At 38.2% G+C, this 20,467-nt stretch overlaps 1 protein-coding gene across 1 annotated transcript in view; it reads right to left on the bottom strand.

Moving 5' to 3' along the window:
• Positions 1–20,467, bottom strand: part of dtx1 (deltex 1, E3 ubiquitin ligase) — a 62,526-nt gene continuing 42,059 nt past the window's right edge. The window contains exons 4-10 of the mRNA XM_007235870.3: positions 20,110–20,171; positions 19,195–19,356; positions 16,835–16,896; positions 15,626–15,784; positions 13,581–13,742; positions 10,539–10,628; positions 1–9,006 (exon numbers count right to left, since the gene is read on the bottom strand). Of these exons, the coding sequence (XP_007235932.2) occupies positions 8,782–9,006; positions 10,539–10,628; positions 13,581–13,742; positions 15,626–15,784; positions 16,835–16,896; positions 19,195–19,356; positions 20,110–20,171 (922 nt within the window). The 3' untranslated portion in view covers positions 1–8,781. The remainder of the gene's footprint in view (positions 9,007–10,538; positions 10,629–13,580; positions 13,743–15,625; positions 15,785–16,834; positions 16,897–19,194; positions 19,357–20,109; positions 20,172–20,467) is intronic.

Raw genomic sequence — 20,467 nt, forward strand, 5'->3', positions numbered from 1 at the left:
TCAAAGTGCCTTTGGTTAAGGAGCGGCATTTATTTCACAGGAAACACAAACATGCAACAAGGTTATAACAGTTCTGTTAAGACATGTATCATAAAAGCCCTTTTTATTGTTTCATCAAACAATATTACTAAATGGTAGCCTGATATCAGTAAGATCATCTACATCATAATGTACATGTTAAGACGTCCTTCTCTCGCCTTCACCACATGAAAAGATATAGAGAAGCTACATGCGCCTTTGACATCATAACACTGAGAGAACATTGCGCTTTTCGGTTAGCGCAGATCTGTCGCATGAGGCACGAAAAAGAACGATAAAGAGCAGGAAGGCCGAGAAAGAGATGTAAAACAGATGCAAAAACAAAATATCTCACAATGCTAACATTCCCATACATGGTACAGTTTTTGATAACCCCAAACTCTGTAGCAAATGATTTCACAAGCAAGCAAACAAATGTCACAATTCCTTCTCTTTAAACTATTGTGTTTATTGGAGAATTCTGGCCTGTGTAGATTTATTTAAAGCTCTTAAGCCTCAGAATACTGTATCATTGTAATCATGATCACAGAGTTAATTATTATTATTTTCTCCCCAAACAGAAAAAACACTAACTTTAATTCACACTGTAAAAAGTTTCCTGTAAATTTTACAGTAAATTAACGGCAATAAAGGAGTGAAAATTTACAGTAATTTACTGTGAAGAAAGATTACACCATACAGCACATGTATGATAAGAATAGTAATTTAAATAGAGTTTTGTTATAAATAAATACATTATAATATTGTAATCATTTTTTTTATCATAACCAAACGTAATTTAAATGCTTGGGATCTATAGTTGGCAATGAAGTACTGTAAAATAATAGATAGTCACACACTGTAAAAAATTCAGAGTAAATTAAGAGTAAATCACTGCAGCATGAATAGTAACTTGCCCCGTAGTTACTTGGGGACATGCCTATTATGCAAATAAATTATGTTAGGACTAATAGGACACATGTGAAAGATGTAAAATTTTTCTTTTTTTTTTTTTACATCATCAAATTATGTATTTACGAAAAACATGGAGCAAACTTTACCCCAAAGAGAGCAAATCGTTGCTACAGGTTTATTGATATAAATGTTATATGTTTTGTTTACAGTCTATAATCTGGCAAAATTTAGGTCTCTTCTGCAGTAAATTCTAGGGAAACATACAAATTGTTTTCTTTGAATGTTACAGTTATACAGAATGTATTTTTCACAATATAAGGTGCATTTAAAATCCTTTAATTTTCCAGAAAATTGTCAGCACCAAGACTGGAGTAGCATTAGCATTAGCCGCTAACCCCTATTTCAGCATTCAGTCCAGAGGTGAGTATTGTCTGTCTGTAGCCTGCTGCTAACTGTGGCTAGCACTGCTGAAGCAGCATTAGCTGCTAACCGTGCTAAGTGCTAGCTCATTCGCCCTTTAGAAGTGAGTATATTAGACTGTAGTCTGCACGTTTACCACGTTAAAACAACCTACGTGGGATAAACTACTAGCTAATATTGCCCTAGCTAACTGGAACACTCAGGGCTACTCAGGGTAGTGCCACTAGCGGTTAGCTAGAGTTTTGTTTACTTAGCTTAGCTTTACCTAACTTAGTTAGCTACCCCCCACCACCACTCAGAAATGAGACCTGCTGAATTAGAAGTTCCTTATCTCTTAAAATGATTCTTATATTCCAGTGCGGCTTATAGTGTGAAAAATACGGTATACAGGTGGCAGCTGTTTTAATAAGGCATGCCAATATGCATTGTGTTCTACAGTTTAATAACCGCAAATTGTTATAATAACAGTTATTTACTGTATGATTTTACTGTAAAAAAATACAGAAACTGGTTACAGTGTATTTTATACCTGCTTATGTTCCAAACTGCTATTCAACTTCACTCTCACACCCTCTCTCCCTCCCTCCCTCCCTCTCTCAGTAATAAAATAATTAGCTCTGGATAATCTTCGAAGGACATGTGAAAGAGGACATGTGGCATCCTGGCTCCGGCTCGGTGAAAAGCCCGGCGGGTCGTCAGCAGGTGCTGCAGGGCCATATGGTCCGCACACACCTGAGCGATTACACTGAGCTCTTGTACGACGCCACGCCGGGCAGCGGACTGCAGCATATTTTCCACTAAGAAACCGAGCCAGACGCCACGACACCATCCACACTCACACCCACACGCAGACATACACACTTCTACACATCTAAAAAAAGAACATTCAGTCTTTCTGAGACATCTTCAGATACATCTTACAGCCCGTTATCAACCACATGCAGCAGAGAGGTCTATGAGTTTATAATAATAATACTGTGAAATGGCACAATATACAAACACATTGCACATTTAGTCAAAAGGCTACAAAGTGTGCAATATTTAATCAATGAACTGCAATGAAATGGGCGAACGATACATGAACCAATCGGATCCCCTTTAAAATATGACCTGATGGCGAGCCAGAGGTCAGCAAAACCAAGGAGCACCAATCCATTTCTAAACACAACGCTACAAAATATCCACCACAGCCTTTAAATTCAGCACACGTTCCTTATAAACAGCTGCATAAGAGACCGAATCCTCCTGAGGATTTTCACTATGTGTCCTAAAGTCTTCACACCAATAAACTAGTCCAAGCAGGGTGGATTTCGCTATTTTCACGATTCTGTGATACTTGATATATCACAAGACAATTCTCTACGATGCTTCACAGAATCTTTGTTACTGAAGAGAATAAAATAATAAACCCCTAAATAAGTAAATATCAGGAATTATGAATTTATTAGTGTCAGTTTTACAGAATTTAACCACTACTATTCTTTACCACAGGTTTACTCTATTCATTTGATTATAGCACCACCATGTGGAGTAAGCAGCAAATTTAGTACTGTATTTTTGCACTATAAGGCGCACCAAAAAATCGACAGTGTAATTTGGTATAATAATTTGGTGTGCTGTATGTATGAATTTTACCAGTCAGGTCGTAAAAAGCAGCAAAGCCACTTATAAAGAAGTTTCAGTAAAGTTTCTTCAGCACAGAGACTGAAGCAGTATTAGCATTAGTTGCTAACCACAGCGCTAGCTCTTTCTCTGTTCAGAGGTGAGTATATTGGACTGCAGTCTGCGTGTTTACTGTGTTAAAATAAGCTACGTGTAACGAAACTCTAGCTGATAGCACCCTGTCTTACCAGAACACTACACGGAGTTCCTCAGTGTAGCTGTGGCACGTGGCATTTACTAGCGCTAAGTGCGGCTAAGCACTGCTACCGCTAGTGCTGCTGGTAAAATACTGGAAATCTAAGCTTACTGTAAATAAACAGAAGCGCTTTACTCACCCAAATAAACAGTTTTCAGGAGATAAATCTGTGTAGATTAACATCCAGCACTCGTTTGACTTTAAAAGAAAATGCATTTTTTTATTACAATTTAGGGGCGAGACCTACTGAATTAAAAGGAAAACATGGTGACACCCTTGTTCCTTACTACTGTTGCTTAAAATGCACCTTATAGTCCTTAAAATACATAATACATAAAAAATAATGTCTAATTGGGGGAGGTCTAATAGCAATATTATTGAAAGCAGTCTGTGTTGTATTTGTTTTGCTATTTCCTGTATTTACTTTTAATTGCCTGCACTAAATATGCCCCTTTAGTTTCAGATTAGCTTTAGTTTTTTAGGTTTTGATAAGTTACTGTTAATGTAAAATAGTTGTTTCTACAGAAACTGTTAGAACACCAGTATTATATTCTTAAAATTAATTTTTAAGTACATTGTTATGACTTAAATATCCTGAAATTCTGTAATACTATTTAATTTCTACATTTCTACCCAATTATTAACTCTATTAACTGATTTTAGTAGAAACATTGTTTGATCAGGTGTCTACATCACTTTTGGACACATAGTGTATCTCAGCAGGACGTCTATTACCAGTACTCTTTCCATCAGCTCAGACTTAAACATCCCAACCATGTGCTGCACTGTATTCATATCCTCCTTATAAGATATACATACCTATAAAATCACTGTAAACAGCATGCGGTATGCCCACAGTCCTGAATGTAATGCAATGTAATGAATTCCAATTCTTATCAGGCAGATGGTCCACATCTGTTTGAGGGGTTATTTTAATGCTGGCTGTTGAAATCTTACAGGCACTTTCGCCTGTATATATATATATTTATCCGTCTGTGAGTTATTAGATAGAAGTAATTAATTATGATTCATTTGTATTGCTTTAGAATGTGCTTGCATGAAGGGAACATCTGGATAAATAAATAATGATTGTCAAGTAATTCTTGACAGTTTCCCTTACTGTCGCAAAGAACAAACCTATAAAACCTGAAACTATGTAGAACAAATAAGAATAAACCATTGCGGCTGCAGTTCACGTCAACAAATTCATATCCCTCAAAATCACATTGAAAAATAATAAACTATAAAATACTGTAAAAAGATCTGAATAAGCAGTGGCAGCAGAGACTGTTTACACCTTGCATTAACATATATCATATCCAGATAATATTGGAATATACTTTTAGGCGGATTTTGTTAACATATTTCACTGTAATTGATACATGTGTCCCCAGATTGACCAGATGTGATTTTATTTTGCTTCATTTAATTTAGAATATATACTGCTGTCAGCTGTGGTCACTTGTGTTCACATACAATACACACAAAGACAGAGAAGCTAGTATAGCACTGACAGTTAGATGTGTGAACTTCTTTAAAATGTTTTCCACTAGCCTAAATCTATTCTTTAAAAGTTATCAAAATGTGTCACTGACTACTTTCAAATGTTGTTTAAATGAACGTAATGATTGATGTGATGTTTGAAATACGGAGTCGTCTTGCCCACTGCATGCGATCACTCAGGTCTGTGGATGATGGAGTGGGTGGATGCCAGTGTTTCAGGGTGCCTCCATGTCTATGTTACTTTCTGGCTCTCTCCCTTTAGTAAGTCTGTTTTATTCAGATCTGCTGGAGTCATTAACCACACTTTGATCATATTTTATACTGTCATATTGTCTGTTTTCTTAAATCCAGTCAAAAATCATTCCATATTTAACCTTCCTCTGAGTTACTGACTGCTCACCTGTTCAGCCTGATACTTACTGATGGATGTTTAACCCTTAGACTGATGGAAGTGTCTGGAAGTCAGCCTTCCCCATCACCCACCACAGATCAGCTGCCCATCATCCAGTTCTTGCCACCTGCCTCTGAATGGTTGAACACAAGCAATCAAGCCAAGCTGGACTGCTTAGATTTTTGCACTAAGAGTGGCATTAAGTTATCCAAAACCAGTGTGTAAGACTGGTGGAGGAGTAGTCTGATCAGAGGAGGATGGGTCCCCTTTTATGTCTTGGCTCCTCCCAGTGTTTCTTCCTCCTTCAGCTCAGAGTGAGTTTCTATGTTTTATCTTTTGTCTGGTTCACTGTCCTGATACCACATTTCATGTTAGTTCTGTAAAGCTGCATCAGTTTAAAACATCAGTTTTAATGTGCTCTATATAAATATCAATGTAATTTGGTTTGAATAAACTACTCACACTGTTATCAAAGCAAAATTACACCTGGTCCATATGTGGTAAAATAAAATGCATGTTAGTTAATGCGAGGTGTAAACAGCCTAACATAAAGGAGTTGAAGCAGCTCTGTTGAAGCAGCTTTGTTCCCAACCCAGCAGAAGTGATCTGAATGAAGAATGAGTGCCAAAGATGATGCTAATGTTTGCAATTTTCCCTGCAGTTATATAAAGGTACACAACCCGTAGGTAAGGGAGGAGGGGGTTAATTTCATGCTGCTAAATGCCCCCTGTCCAACACTAGCAGACTGTTACCATAGAAGAGTTCACCAGACCTGACATCATTAACATAGCGACAGTAGTAGGACTAATATCAGACGTTCCGTACATAAGTCATACGTTTTTTAAACAGTCCCTGACATTTCTGACAAATGCACTGCTTGTCAGATTTTAAACAAAAAGCATATGTATTAAAACATTATTAAACATTGTATGATTTTTGTGTGCATCTTGTGTGTGCTTGTGTGTGTGTGTGTTTGTGTGTGCAACATATGTATGAGTATAAAAAATAAATTAAATACTTAATCAAATTGAGCTTATATAGCCACACTTGGAAATATATATATATATGTATATATAGATGTATATTTGTCGTCACTGTTACGCAAAAAACTCACATTTCAAATTTACAGAACTCTAAAGAAGTTTCAATAGAATCAAAATATTTTACTAATCCAAGTCCCTTTGGAGCATTCCAATTGGTTCATTCAACATGACATTTTGACACAATACAAAGAACACCAGCCAGATTTAAATCAAGTCCAAAAGGCCACGAGTTTTTTTGCGCGAGAGTGACGATATAGAAAATCGGAGCATTATAAGACACTGTAAAAATATAAACATGGTAACAGCAGAGATTTTAAACACCTCAAGACGAACTCAAATCAAACCATTGCTTAAAGAAAGCTGCTGTGTTTGAGGGAACAGGAAGACCGTGATTTCTGCTTCTAAAAAAATCCAAAGCACTTCAAATCGACGACCACGACCCTCGCAAACACGAGCGATCAACCGTTCGGCCAATCAGGAGTCAGAGATAGGACTGTACAATTAATTCATCACGTTTCAAACAGCCTAAAGAGCACTGGATAATACAGCCTGGGTGCAGAAGCTCTATTCTCAAGACCTCAAAGGCTACGTTTCACACAACAGGTAAATCTCGCTCAAATCTAAATCCACATTTTTTATTCTGATTTGGGTCACTGAATATGTGGCACTGAAATCCGATACAAATTCGATTCGTGGCAGTGCCACACTGTCTAAACTGCCAGATCGGAATCCATGCGAATTTTGCGTCAAAAAGAAGAAAAAGGTGTGAGTAGATGGGAAAAATGGACAGCAGCATGCAGTTGAGGACTTTAATGGCGAAAAATTTGATAACAGTGCTCTGAAATATTGGGACTAAAGTCTCTGAAACAATTATTTTAGAATACTTGTCACATGTCACAGCCGCACAGTGTTTCTAATGAATTGGCTGCATGTGGCCAGAAATCTACAGCTACAGCGTAAAAATAATAATAAAAAAAAAAAACCTGTCTGTATCAGAATAATGTGTCCTTTTTTCAGCGAGGCTTTAATAAATTCTCTGTGATAAGCTCAGCTGAAGTCTGAACTCATTCAGAGCTCTTGAGATTCCGGCAAGGATGAAACTGAAACTTCTCTAGAAGCGCTGCTGTCACATTAAAAAGTGTGAACAGCTTTAAATAAATATCGAATTTGGGCCACTTTTACCTGCTGTGTAAACGTAGACTTAAACTTGCTTCACATGTCACTTCAAGACCATGAGTTTGGTGCTGACCCAATACCGGGCTAACACTGCTCACTGATGTTTCAGCAGTGTATGGAATCTGGTTGGTGGAATCTGGCACAATCTTATCTGGAATAGCAGGACTAAAACTCCTGCTCAATGACTGGAGAGAGCTTATACATGCAGTAACATACACGCTCGCATTCACGCTCCTCATGATGGATCACACTGAGAGCTCTGCTGTCTCCACGGGCGGTATAATGAGCGTGTGTTCCTCAGCGAGGGCCGCGGCATGGCAGAGCCAGTCACTGCAAATGAGTTTAACCTTGAAAGGAAGCACAGATTCGAAGGCTTTGTGATTTATCTGCTCAGGTCTGATCAGAGCTAGCCCAGTGCAGTACTTTATCAGCCTAAATCTCCTTGCTGTGGCGAGGATGAGCAAGGGTTCCGGTAAACAAAGAACTTACTGACATATGTCTTCATATTCAAGGCTCAATCGGAACGATCGTAAAAAAGAGAGAGAGAGATAGAGACAAAGATAGAGAGATAACAAAATAAGAGAAATAAATGTTTTTCTTCCAGGAGAACACCCCCTTATTGTTCAAAAGGAAAGAAAGAACTCTGTACACTCTGATCTCAGCAAGCTTGTCACAGATAAACTCAAGGCTTAGCCCCAACCTTGGCTAATTGATCTACAGATCTAAAGATCAGGAAAAACACAAGCTTTACAAAAGCAAATGCTATCTAACCTAACCCCCCCAGCCGGCACCGTGACAACACAAACAGGCTAATATATCACACAACCGGAGACCATCAATCATCAAGCTTTGAACTACATACACCTCAAATGTCGTCTCCATGGTAAATCCTCCAAGCGTGAAAAGCCCAGCGGTGCTCAGTTCTGCCATTTAACCCTTGCACATCTATCCTCAGAGGCCTGGGCATAAAAACAAAATCACCATGGAAACCACAGTTCTCCACGCCGCCCAGCAGGTCTCACTGACCTATCGACCGACTCGCTGACTCGCTGAAACACACCGCAATATCCTCCAAGAGCGCACCCAAGCTACGACCTGCTGTTCACTTGGTCTTACAAAGAGCACTTCCTATAGCATTTTTTTTTGGTTGCAAAGAGAAACAAATCGAAAATCCCCCGTCTCAGATGACAGCAATGACTGGCAGAAACAGAATCGAATCATATAGAGCATCTTATTGTTATCCCACATTACGCCTTCCTCAAAACACCTCAAATCACAGACATTCGTCTGCCTGTGTGTATTCCAGACGCCACATTTGGGCATCCGTCCCTTTTGACCTCAGGTCAGCGGTTGGCGGTCACGTTAAAGGTCAGAAGCTCGTCCAAAGGTGTGTGTGAGTTGTGTTTGCATTTGTGAGATCCACTGCAGCTCACAGCAGTCCTCCACCGCAGCTCTCTTCAGTCCTTCAGGTTGTCTTCACCCACACCCTGTGCTGACAGTTCCACAACAACGTTGTCCAGATAGTTAGGATCGGGGTAGCCGTGGCCAGTGAGGTTGGAGCCAAACTCAGTCTTGTGGTGAATCTCGTTCCAGACCACTGTGTCCGACTCTCCAGTGGTGCTGGAGGTCCCGATGGTGAAGATCAGGTGTCTGTCCCAAGCCATGATCAACAACTTCAGCACCTGAGACAGATAGAGAGAGAATGTCTGAGAATGGAAAGGTGCTCAGACATCAGACATTAATTACACATCCTGTAAGAACGTTGGTCCTCCAAGGGAGACAAGATAGCAACATTAGAGTGCATGACAAAGCAAAATATACCTTTAACAAAGACACTAATTGTTTATGCAGCATGTAATACAATTTGTTTACACAATAATCTTTTTGAATGTTTGAAAGTTTGGAGCAGGATAACCTTGATGCTAACTGCTGGCCTCAGCAGCATCGGAGCCGTGATGCTAACAGACACAGCATCTGTTATCAGCAACGCTGAAGCAAGTCAGCCATGATGTTAACAACTAGGCTCAACAAAGGTTGGAGTAGAGCTGGAGCTGGAAGTACTAAAGTATTTAACATTCACTTATTAAGTAGTTTATTCTAAAATTGACTGCTAAAGTAGTGAAATTAAAGTACAGTACTGTGGTATGCAGTTATTATAGAAAGCAGTGGAAAGTTCTCAGAGTGAAAGACAGAACAGGAGCAGTAAGTTCTTCTTATAAGATCAGCTTGATCTCTTGATTCACTCAGTGATGAGCAGCCTTATCAAACCCGGTGACAGTGCAGAGCTTCTACCACACTGGCTTTATAGATTTGGAATGATCCCTAACATTTTTAGAATTGTAACAAGTAGTAATAAACTCACTGAAAATATGTTATGAAGTAAAAGTAAAGGCAGGAAAAAAGATATTTCAGTACGATAGGGGGTACGATAGGATTTTGGCTCTTGCTAATGAATATTCATACATGCAAACATATCGCCTCTGATTGGCTAACAGCACTGCTAGCAGGAAGACAGACAATGTGTTTAAATTAAGACATATTTACAATAATGGTCTTTGTAAAGCCATACGTTACTTTACAACATGTGTAAAGCCCTGCTAAGTGCAGTTTAGCCACTAACCTAGTCTTAGAGTCTCTGTAAAGTGCAGAATCCACCGGAGATCCTATTTTAAACTATGCAAACATACAGAGTTGGGTGGTCCAGGTCCAGAAAGTAAAGAACACACCCCAACTCTGAGCAAAGCATATAACACTGATGAACTGCAATGCTGTTCCTAACGCTGTTAGCTTCTATCTGATGAAACCTGCCTATCTCCGTGGCTTTAGCTCTGCCTGTGGGCGGTCGCGAGCCGAGGTGGGCGAGGCCATGAATACTAATTCACGGGTTGAGGTAGACACAATGCTTTTCCTGATTGACTCGTTATTCTAAACATTTTCTTTTACTAGCTACTGCAGACAATGGAGGTTGAGGAAGAGTTTCATATGCAGCATCATAAACAACTCAGAGAGACCTATTGTATTTAATAAAAAACAAGAAAAAGTGGATTTGAACGGAAGGAGACCTTTAAATACAGTAGTAAAGTCGATCTACTTAGTCATTATACATCTCTGATTATATATAAAACTATTTATTTCTAAGCTGGAAGATGGAATAATATACAGTGTAGCTAGTGTTTCTAAAACACGGCAACAAACTCATAACCGGTGATCTCACCTTCCGGCCTTTCTCGTTGTCAGGTAGGTAGCAGTGCCGAGGGAAACCACGCGCTGTGAATTTCTTTCCCGGGTTAGGATGCTCTGTGGTCTGAACAAAACAGAGACAGCACAAATATAAACAAACAAAAATACACACAGTCACAAACACACACACACACTCACACGCACACACACAGGCTACTCAAGCCTGTCTCTCTCCCTCTCTTAATTAGTGTGCTGCGGTGAGGAAAACACTAACAATGCCCTGAAGGCTCGTTCACTGTGGCGGGTGGCTTTATCAGAGAGGTCTTATTTAGAACTACAGGGGGCCGTTCACGGCTTCATCTCTGACACACAGACAGTAAACATAAACAAATGTCCCTCTGCCTTTTAGCGGCTTTATATTTACACTGTCTTCCAGAAAAAGAATGGAGAAGAAGCTCCGGAAAAAAAGCAGACCGCAACACCACTAAAGATCAGATTCAAACCTCCGTGTTCTATTGATCTGCTTCTGTAGCGTTTATCCACAACACACTCTGAGCACAGTCAGGCGGTGTATAGTGTTCTACAGGCTTCTGTGAAACAGTTATTAGGTTTCATTTGACAAATGTAATGGTCACATAATTCTGTGTAATTCTTCACTCACTTTACACATTGATTTCCTGACTATCTGCGGCAGTGTAAGGCTGCGCAGGAAATGAAATGACCCAGAATAATGAGCTGTTAGATGCTGATGCTCATGCAAAAAGAGGTGAGTACGACATATAAGGCCAGGAAGCTGCGGGCTACACTGTGCTCATAAACCACACACTTCATTTTCAGTGCTTTGAGGTTTGCAGTATCTGAGAAAGGCATGAGACCTGATTAATATTACCGTATTTTTCGTACTATAAGGTGCATTTAAAATCCTTAAATTTTCCTAAAAATAATTAGTGCGCCTTATGTATGAATGTATGAAGTACAGCATTATACAGTAGTTTTAGTTTTGATAGATAGATAGACAGACAGACAGACAGACAGATAGATAGATAAATAGATAGATAGATAGATAGATAGATAGATAGATAGATAGATAGATAGATAGATAGATAGATAGTATTAGCATTAGCTGATAACTGTGCTTAGCGCTAAGTTTTTTGGCGCTCAATGGTGAGTATTATAGGCCTGTAGCCTGCTGCTAACCCTGGCTAGAACTGCTGGAGTAGCATTAGTCGCTAAGCTCGCTAAGCACTAGCAATTTCGTCATTCAGAGGTGAGCATATCAGCCTGTATGTTTACCGTGTAAAACTACAAACTACGCGTGATGAACCGCTAGCTGATATCACCCTTGGTTACCGGAACCACCCAGTGGCGAGGCCTGCTGAATTAAAAGGAAAACATGGCGGCACCCCTGTTCCTTACTAGTGTTGCATAATGTTGCATAGTGTATGAAAATAGACTAGAAAATAAACATTTATTGACAGTGCACCTTATAATCCGGTGCGCCTTATAGTGCAAAAAATATAGCGCTATTATATTTTGTTTATAATAAGGAAGGAAATCACTTATCACAATATTGTCAAGATACGTTGCTCATGATCACAATGCTATCACAATAATGTGATTATGTGGTACTCAATTAATCACAAAACCATTCTTTACGATACATCACAGCATCTGTGTTGCTGAAGAGGATTAAATACTAAATTAGCACAGGAATTATGAATTTATTGGTGTCAGATTCACAGAATTAGCGCCTCCATGTGGAGTAATGAAGCAGTAACTTTAGCAAAGCAAACTGGGGTCGAGTCTTAGGGACAATAAAAAAAAAACTGTTTAACAACATGTATTTATAACGTATCACAAACAAAAATTATACGATATATTACGTTATCAATATTTTGTCCCAGCCCTAGTTTATAGGGGTCCAATAATTAAGTGTCTTATTACTAAGTTTATTCTTGCTTTGGCTCAGAATGGCTGCTTATGGTCATTTAATTATGCACAGAAATGCCAAAAGTCATGGAATGCAAATTCTTTATAAAGTGTTACCTCTGTGTCACATCTGTATAAGTTGTGAGGTGTTATTTTATGATTGAGAGAGGTTGAAGACTGGCCAGTGTGCTCATGGCAAGGCAACATGAGCTATAGGAGCGAACTAGTTTCAGCGAACTAGAACTAGTTGGAGTGACATCTGATAGAGGGTGCAGATAGATGGGACTGCCCTCCCATCTATCTAATTGTGTGGTTGTGCATTTAACAATCCTCAAACCTCAGTGTCATGTGTGTGTGTAACAGGAAAACATTATAAAAGGCTAATATTACCTCCTGGCTGGAGTTGTCCATGCAAACACAAAATCGACTCAGATATCACATCCACTTTAACCCAGGAGACCCCAACCACATATCCAACAGGCCAGTGCTGAGTTACTTAGGTTTAATGTGATTTAAAAAAAGTCATGGGACACAATACTACGCTTTGTCCCTTGACATGTCAGTGTATATTATATATAACATTTGCATGCTTCTATGTTATACAGGCACACTACGTTTTCAAACAAATATGTGTTATATGTTGGCTTTTTTTTTTAGCTAGGCCAATTGTACCACTCATTCAGCTGCTACTCAATTGTATATCCCCCATCAATAGTGATGCCACAACAAGGCTAGCACATGCCTCCAGCGATACATGTGCAGTCAGCCAGCGCCTCTTTTTGAACTGCTGTTGATGCAGCATTGCCAAGTATCCAGCGCGCTCAGATGAAAAGCGCAGTGACTCAGTTCCGATACACCGGCTCACAGACGCCTTGTGCTGAGCGACATCACCCTTTTGGAGTGATGAGGCGAAAAAGCACCATCTACCCACCCAGAGACAACAAGGCCAATTGTGCTCTCTCAGGGCTCTGGCAGCTGATGGCAAGCTGCATGACTGGGATTCGAACCAGCAATCTTCCGATCATAGTGGAAGCTTTTAAGACCACTGGACCACACGGCACCTCAAGACCCATTTCTTAAAAATTACACTTTTAACATACTTATAAACAACACACACAAACACACACACACACACATATATACACACTTGTATGCCAGCAGGAATGTCGTAGACTATTCGTATGGTCTTTGATTCAGAGTAGCCAGGCAGGCTGTGGGGGATGATGTGATACTCCATCTTCCCAGGCGGCTGTGTGCCCGTCTTCTCCCCATAGATGGCCTTACATGTAGGACACTGCAAACTGCCATCCTAAAAAATATACCACAGGAAACTCAAAACCTACTATAGTACATAAACAGTGGCATGCAAGAGTTTGGGCAACATGAATGATCTTATATTTATACGCTCTGTTATTTTACACTGATAGAGTGAGTTGCTTATATTCCCAGTCGCTTTCACTGTTATAATATCACTATGGAAATTTCACGACAGGTGCTGTATTTTATCACGGTACCACGCTGGGATTCACTGAACTCCTGGGAGCGACCCATTCTTTCACTAATGTTTGTAAAAGCAGTTTGTAAAAGCTGCCCAACTAGACGCTAACTTTTATACACCTGTGTGACTATTTTATGCCATTAGGAGTCTAAGTTAAGACCATGTTTCCTAATACATTAATTTAACAGATTTTACAGTAAGCTTAGGCCTATACTGTCTGACAAACCAAAAAAAAATGTTCCTCCACTGAATATTGGGTCTAGGGCAAAGCTGAGGTTATTCAACCAGTTAAATTTACACTTACCCTATTCCTACATTACTGTCTCTGCTAGGTATGAACATAAATACCTGAATACCTGTAAATAGCTCCACCCATCCACAACAAACAATAAAATAAGAAGGATATACTGTGAGTATATCTTAACTATATAACTATATTACCAAATAAGCCCCCTTGATTGTTATGTGCGAAAAATCGCACTTTGTTTTTTCAGCATAATAACTTAGGAACGTCTAATTTCCCACGAACTTTAAACAAATGGATATTTTTAAAAGTTATTAATTATTATTGAGATCTGGTTGCAAATACAAAGTTTACTATCAAAGAAATTCCATAAACTTAAAAAGTTCTTACCTGAAATGAAGAATAAACATCATGACATTGTTAATCTTTTGTCATTTTTTTTAATTTTATTATTAATAAAAACAAATCATTTTAAGTTCCATGGTCGATCTCCTATTAATACACATTACATTCATTTCTGATGTTTTTGTTTTTTGCTGTGGTAGTGTTTCAGTATCAGTACCAATATATTTAGGCATGTATCGTATTGAAAGTCGTAATTTTGGTACCGGGAAATAAAGAAGCTAATTTGCATATTACATGTATCATTTAAGTAATATAATACAGGAAATTGACAAATCCTGCACCTAACAGCTGGGGTTATGCATAGGGCTCAGCCAGGATCTACTACTCACTCAACTAACAACAATAGCAAAACCACCACAATCTGATACTGGCTCGACAAGAAGGAAGTGAGCTTAGATTAAGGAGGGATTCTGTTTGTTTATAGGTTATTTTTTGGTAGGTCTGTTACTTGGCAGTTGAGGCAATGGACCATGAACATAGTGTTAGGCTGTGCTTCTGGATCCTTGTCGAGCCAGTATCAGATTGTGGTGGTTTTGCTATTGTTGTTAGTTGAGTGAGTAGTAGATCCTGGCTGAGCCCTATGCATAACCCCAGCTGTTAGGTGCAGGATTTGTCAATTTCCTGTATTATATTACTATTACATGTATTATTTAAATATAATGCTCGAAATTGTATTTACTGTTTGTGGCATTTTTAAGACTTTTGAGAGATTTAAAACTTTTTAGGATAAATCAAGACCCTATTTTTTAGTTTAAAACTGTTTAAGATTCCCTGTTAATTTGTTTAAATATATTTACAGTAAGCTTTCGTCTTGTTTAAATGAAGCTCAAATGTTCATATATTAAAATATGTCTAAAAAGAGCGAGTTTTTTAAAAATGAGTGTCCTAATAAATTTTCCCACATGACTGTATCTTAATCAGCTAGCAAATACCAAACTGTGTACAAATAATGAATAAAGGCATTTTAACCCTGAACAATAACAACAAAACTGTGCATCACGCTAATCACATGTGATAGAAGCAGGGGAGTAACCTGTGTTCCTACCTTGTTGCCGTTGTTGTACATGGCTACTAAGCAGAGCAGGTGATACATGTGACCACACTTCCCCAGTTTGCCCACCAGCTCCGGCTTAATGCATTTATGATTCAGCACACCTTCATAGCCTGATGATGTCACCAGTCTCTCCATGCAGATGGTACAGTCCTAATCACAACACAAAATCAGGTCAGCAAGCCAGAGAGCATTAGTGTGTGTAGTACACACACGAACATCAATCTAATACCACAACAGCACACCCAGGAGACCAGCACAGCCTCAGCGCTCTCTCAGAGCAGCACGAGGAACACTGTACACTGTGCTGTACACTAGCGCTGCATATCTCCACTGATTTACACAGTCCATTCCCATTCACAAGATCCAAATTTAATTCAATTTCTGTTTACATTTGATTCAATATTAATTAATTTAGGTTTTACAGGTTTGTTTCAGATAAATTATTAAACATACTGTATTTGTAACACCTTAGCCTGTCTTTGTCTTGTGTTTTTCCTTTTTTTTGGCCCTTCCTGCACCTGTCCTGTTCTTTTGTTTTCTTTTCCTCCCCATGTGCTCCTTGCGCACATGGCTCTGTTTTGTTTTTGGTCTCGTCTCCACCTTAGCCCCACCCTGTTATCTGTAATCCCTCCTGTCTCATTTGTAACCCCGCCCCCCTCGTTACCTCCCCAGGTACCCTTGTCTGTGCCTGTGCATAAATACCCCCATGTGCTCCTTTGTTCATTGTCTTGCTTTTTGTTTGACCCTGTCCTGTTAGATCCTGTCTGGATGGTTTTTTTTTGTGCTGTCTGTTTAGCCACCGACCTGCCGTGTTTTGTCTACAGAGTTCTGGTTTCTTTTCTTTAGATGTAGGTTTGATTCTTTGTTTATTTCACTTCGCTGTTTGTTAAGACCTGGTTAGTCATTTGTTTTATAGTCTTTGTGTTTTCGTCTCAGTGTATATTTCTTTGTCTCAGTTTGTTTATTTTTTTGTAAAGTCTAAAAACAAAAACAACTTGCATTTTCATCCTGCCTTGTTACAGAGGTTTCACTCTGTAATCTGAGTGTACAGTACAGTACAGTAAAACTAGAACTAAAACTAAATGAATTTTCCAATCAGCTACAGCAGTACAGTGTATTTTCCTGCTGGAGATTAGTCAGAGTTTTCAGGTTTGGTCAGATTTCTCATATTCGAACAGGAAGTGAGTGAGCAGCACTCACCTCATCAGGAGCTACTTTGATTTTCTCTGTGTATCTGCGCACCACATCCTCTGGATTTTTACCTAGTAACACACATACACAAGCCCACACAGACACACAGACACACACAGAAACACCTGTACATTAAGGTCACAGAACCACAGAAAACTCATAAAATGAATGCCCCACATTCAGAAACATGTCCTGAAGCATTTTCAGAGAAACACTTTACAGGGATGTCGTCTGCGCAAATTTCCAAGAAACACTGTCATAAAAACGTTCAGACAAATTGAATACACTTTATTTGAAGACTTTGTTTGAAGACTACCTGCACAGAGGCTTCATATCACATTTATAAGCACTGATGATGTATTTATGAAGCAATATTTAGATATTCATTACTAGCTTATTTAATCCCCTTATAAAAGGAAAAGTGCATTTAAGTATTTTTAAAAGTATACAACAAAAGTTAACATGGAAAAGTACATACTTTAGGCATTACAATTAAAACTAAAATGCATACTAAATATACTAGTCTGGAACAACTTATGGCAACTTAAGTATATTTCTATTGTAATTAAGCTATATTTAAATACAACATAAAAGCATTAGGTTGTGCTTTTGAGTGCTTTTTTCATATAGTTTCTGCAAACTTAAATAGATTTAAGTATGTGTATTTTTAACGTAATTTTTAATACGCTTGAAGTATATTGTAAAAAAAAACTACACTAAAGTCCACTTTAAGCAGAATTTAATGGCAATACATATTTTTTTATCAACACAACGTTTTTTGGAAATACAGAGAAAGTATTCTTACTGTATATTTTAATGTATATTAAAGTATATTAAATTGAACATTTGAACTATTAGTGTTCTTTACCCAATTTAAACATACTTTTAAAGCTCTTAATTATACTTCCTTTTCAGAAGGGATCACTTGCAACAAGACATCAGTTCTATGAATAAATTTGAGACACTCATACTTAAGTGGAAATACATTTTCCATTCATAAAAAATTAGCTTAAGAACGATTTCTTTTTTGTGCTTATGTGCTTGTGAGCTCACAAGAAGGAAATTCACACTCTTAAAATGTTAAAACTTGCAGGTTAATTTTTTTCACTTGGTGTTTTTGTGCCACCAACTTATGACATTGATGTGACACCACAGAAAATGATAAAATACTTAAATATCAGCAATTATGGATTTATTGGTGTCAGTTTTACAGAATTTAAAAAACAATATTTCTGACTGCAGGTTTACCCTATTCATTTGAATATAGTCTAACCATGCGTCCACACCGAATGCGACGAGCAACAAAGCAGCCGGAAGTCATTCATTTTCAATGAGAGCGAGCAACACTGGGCGACTACCAATCAGATCAGATTCTCATATGTCCGACCTGAAATCGCTGCTCTGATTTTCGGTTCCTACTGAAGATTTATTCCGCCAGCAAATCGGAGAGTGGGAACAGAACTGAACTGATCTGAGGTAAAATACTCCACTACACCAGCAGTTACCCCACTATAGTACTATCCTTACAGAATTACCTTATTTAATAGAAAACTATATATATTAAAACTGAGGAAATTCTTTAATAAATTAACAGAATGATGAACTAAGGGATTTTTTTTTTATAAACAGAACCTTTTATTAAAACAAAGGGAATTATTTATTAAAGTTAACATAATGACTTATTACAATTGAAGAGGTTGACCTCAAACTGAGGTATGGAATTTGGAAGGAATTTTGAGGGAATTATTTACATATATTTATTATATACATATATTTATGTAAACATATTAATTACATTCAAGGAATTATTTATTACATTAAGTTAGCAATATTTTAAATTATGGACATTTTAAATTATGTACGTGCTGTATTTGGAAAACCATCCCCAAGTGACTCATCACCTGTTGGACAGGCGACACAGAGCGATTTTATCGAGTTCGGTGTGGACGTACAGTAAGTCTTAGGGAGGTCATATTCATATTTGACGCCACTTATCGATAACGTATCACAAACCAAAACAATACAATACATCACAATTCTCTCTCTCTCTCTCTCTCACATGGTCCCTGATGTTCTCAGGTTGGCTCTCCACTGCCCGCTGTGTTGTACTCCGGCTCTGCAACCCTGCACTGATTAACATTAACTGAGATTCAACTGAGATCAGCAAAACACTGAGCCCAGATCCTCCTCCAGAGGAAACACTCACACACACACACACACACACACATACACTCAGTCACATGCTGGGAGAAACAAACAGTAGCAGTCACACTACCCTCACACAAACAAATACACAAAACATTACCACATTCACACACACATGCTTAAATCATCACACACACACACACACACACCTCCGTCATCCTTACCCTTGCGCAGGTGTTTTTTCTTGGTCTTGCGGCGAATGCCGTTAACTCCAGGCACTGGCTTCAGGTCGCTCTTGTTGACTGGCGGCGGGTGCAGAATGGGCTTGGGGGCACGTGTCAAACACACGGGCAACCCGGCAGCACACAACAGAATACCAGTCATCCCTACAACAAACACAAACAGTCTGATTTCATACATTAAACTAAAAAAATATGAACTACTTACAATATTTTTAGGTATATGTCATATATGTGATAACATTGGCACTAAGAGTGGGAATAACAGAGCATCCTGTTACTCGAGACATCACTCACAGCATCTAAGTTACTGGAGAGGATAAAATACTCCTAAATAAGTAAATACCAGGAAATACGGATGCTGCTTAAATACTTAAATGCCTGTAATGGCTTCTATAATAAAATATTGAAAAATGATATTAAACATGTGTCTTATTTGTGCAGTAGAGCTTTTGAGAACTATATCTTTTGAATACTTACATTTTCAGTATTTTAGTTCCATTTATAGTGTTTATGGAACTATTTATAATGTTTTGAATAAGAAACCGTGTTAAAGTTGTTTACATTCTTTAGCTGTTTTTTCTGGAAATTAAGTCTGATTTCTTTATATTGTTTAATTTTGTGGGACAAAGTAAACCCTATACTAAGCAAAGCCTAAATTTAAAGCCTTAGTGTTTTATATTACATGTACTCCTAACAGTAGAGTAACTCACAAACCTATATAAAAGCACAGTCATACAAAAAAAGGATAAATAAATACATAATAATAAAATACTGTGATATACCGTGAAACCGCCAGAATCTTGCAAAAAAACGCCCAGCACTACCCTGACATATACAGTCGCATGTGTGTACACATGAGCATGTTTGTGTGTGTGTTTTGTGTGTGTGTGTGCTTACCTGCTAGTGCAGGATGAACAGGTCCCGACCCTGAGAGGTTTTTCACAGGTAGTGCAGGTACCCTGCAGAGAAGAGAACAAATAAACACAAACACCACTGTGAGCGGTCAGAGCAGAGTTGCCAAACTGGGCTTGTTTTGAAAAATATAGCTTTTATATAATTTTTGGGCTACTTTTAATTACTATTATTATTATTATTATTATTATTATTATTATTATTACTACATTTTAGGGCAAGGCAAGTTTATTTATATTGCACCTTTCATCCACAATGGTCATTCAAAGTGCAAAGAGAAAAACATGTTAGAGATTACCAAATAAAATGGACAAAATGGACAAAGAAAATAAGAATTAATGAT

This window comes from Astyanax mexicanus, chromosome 12 (genome assembly GCF_023375975.1).
Source record: "Astyanax mexicanus isolate ESR-SI-001 chromosome 12, AstMex3_surface, whole genome shotgun sequence".
NCBI lineage: Eukaryota > Metazoa > Chordata > Actinopteri > Characiformes > Acestrorhamphidae > Astyanax > Astyanax mexicanus.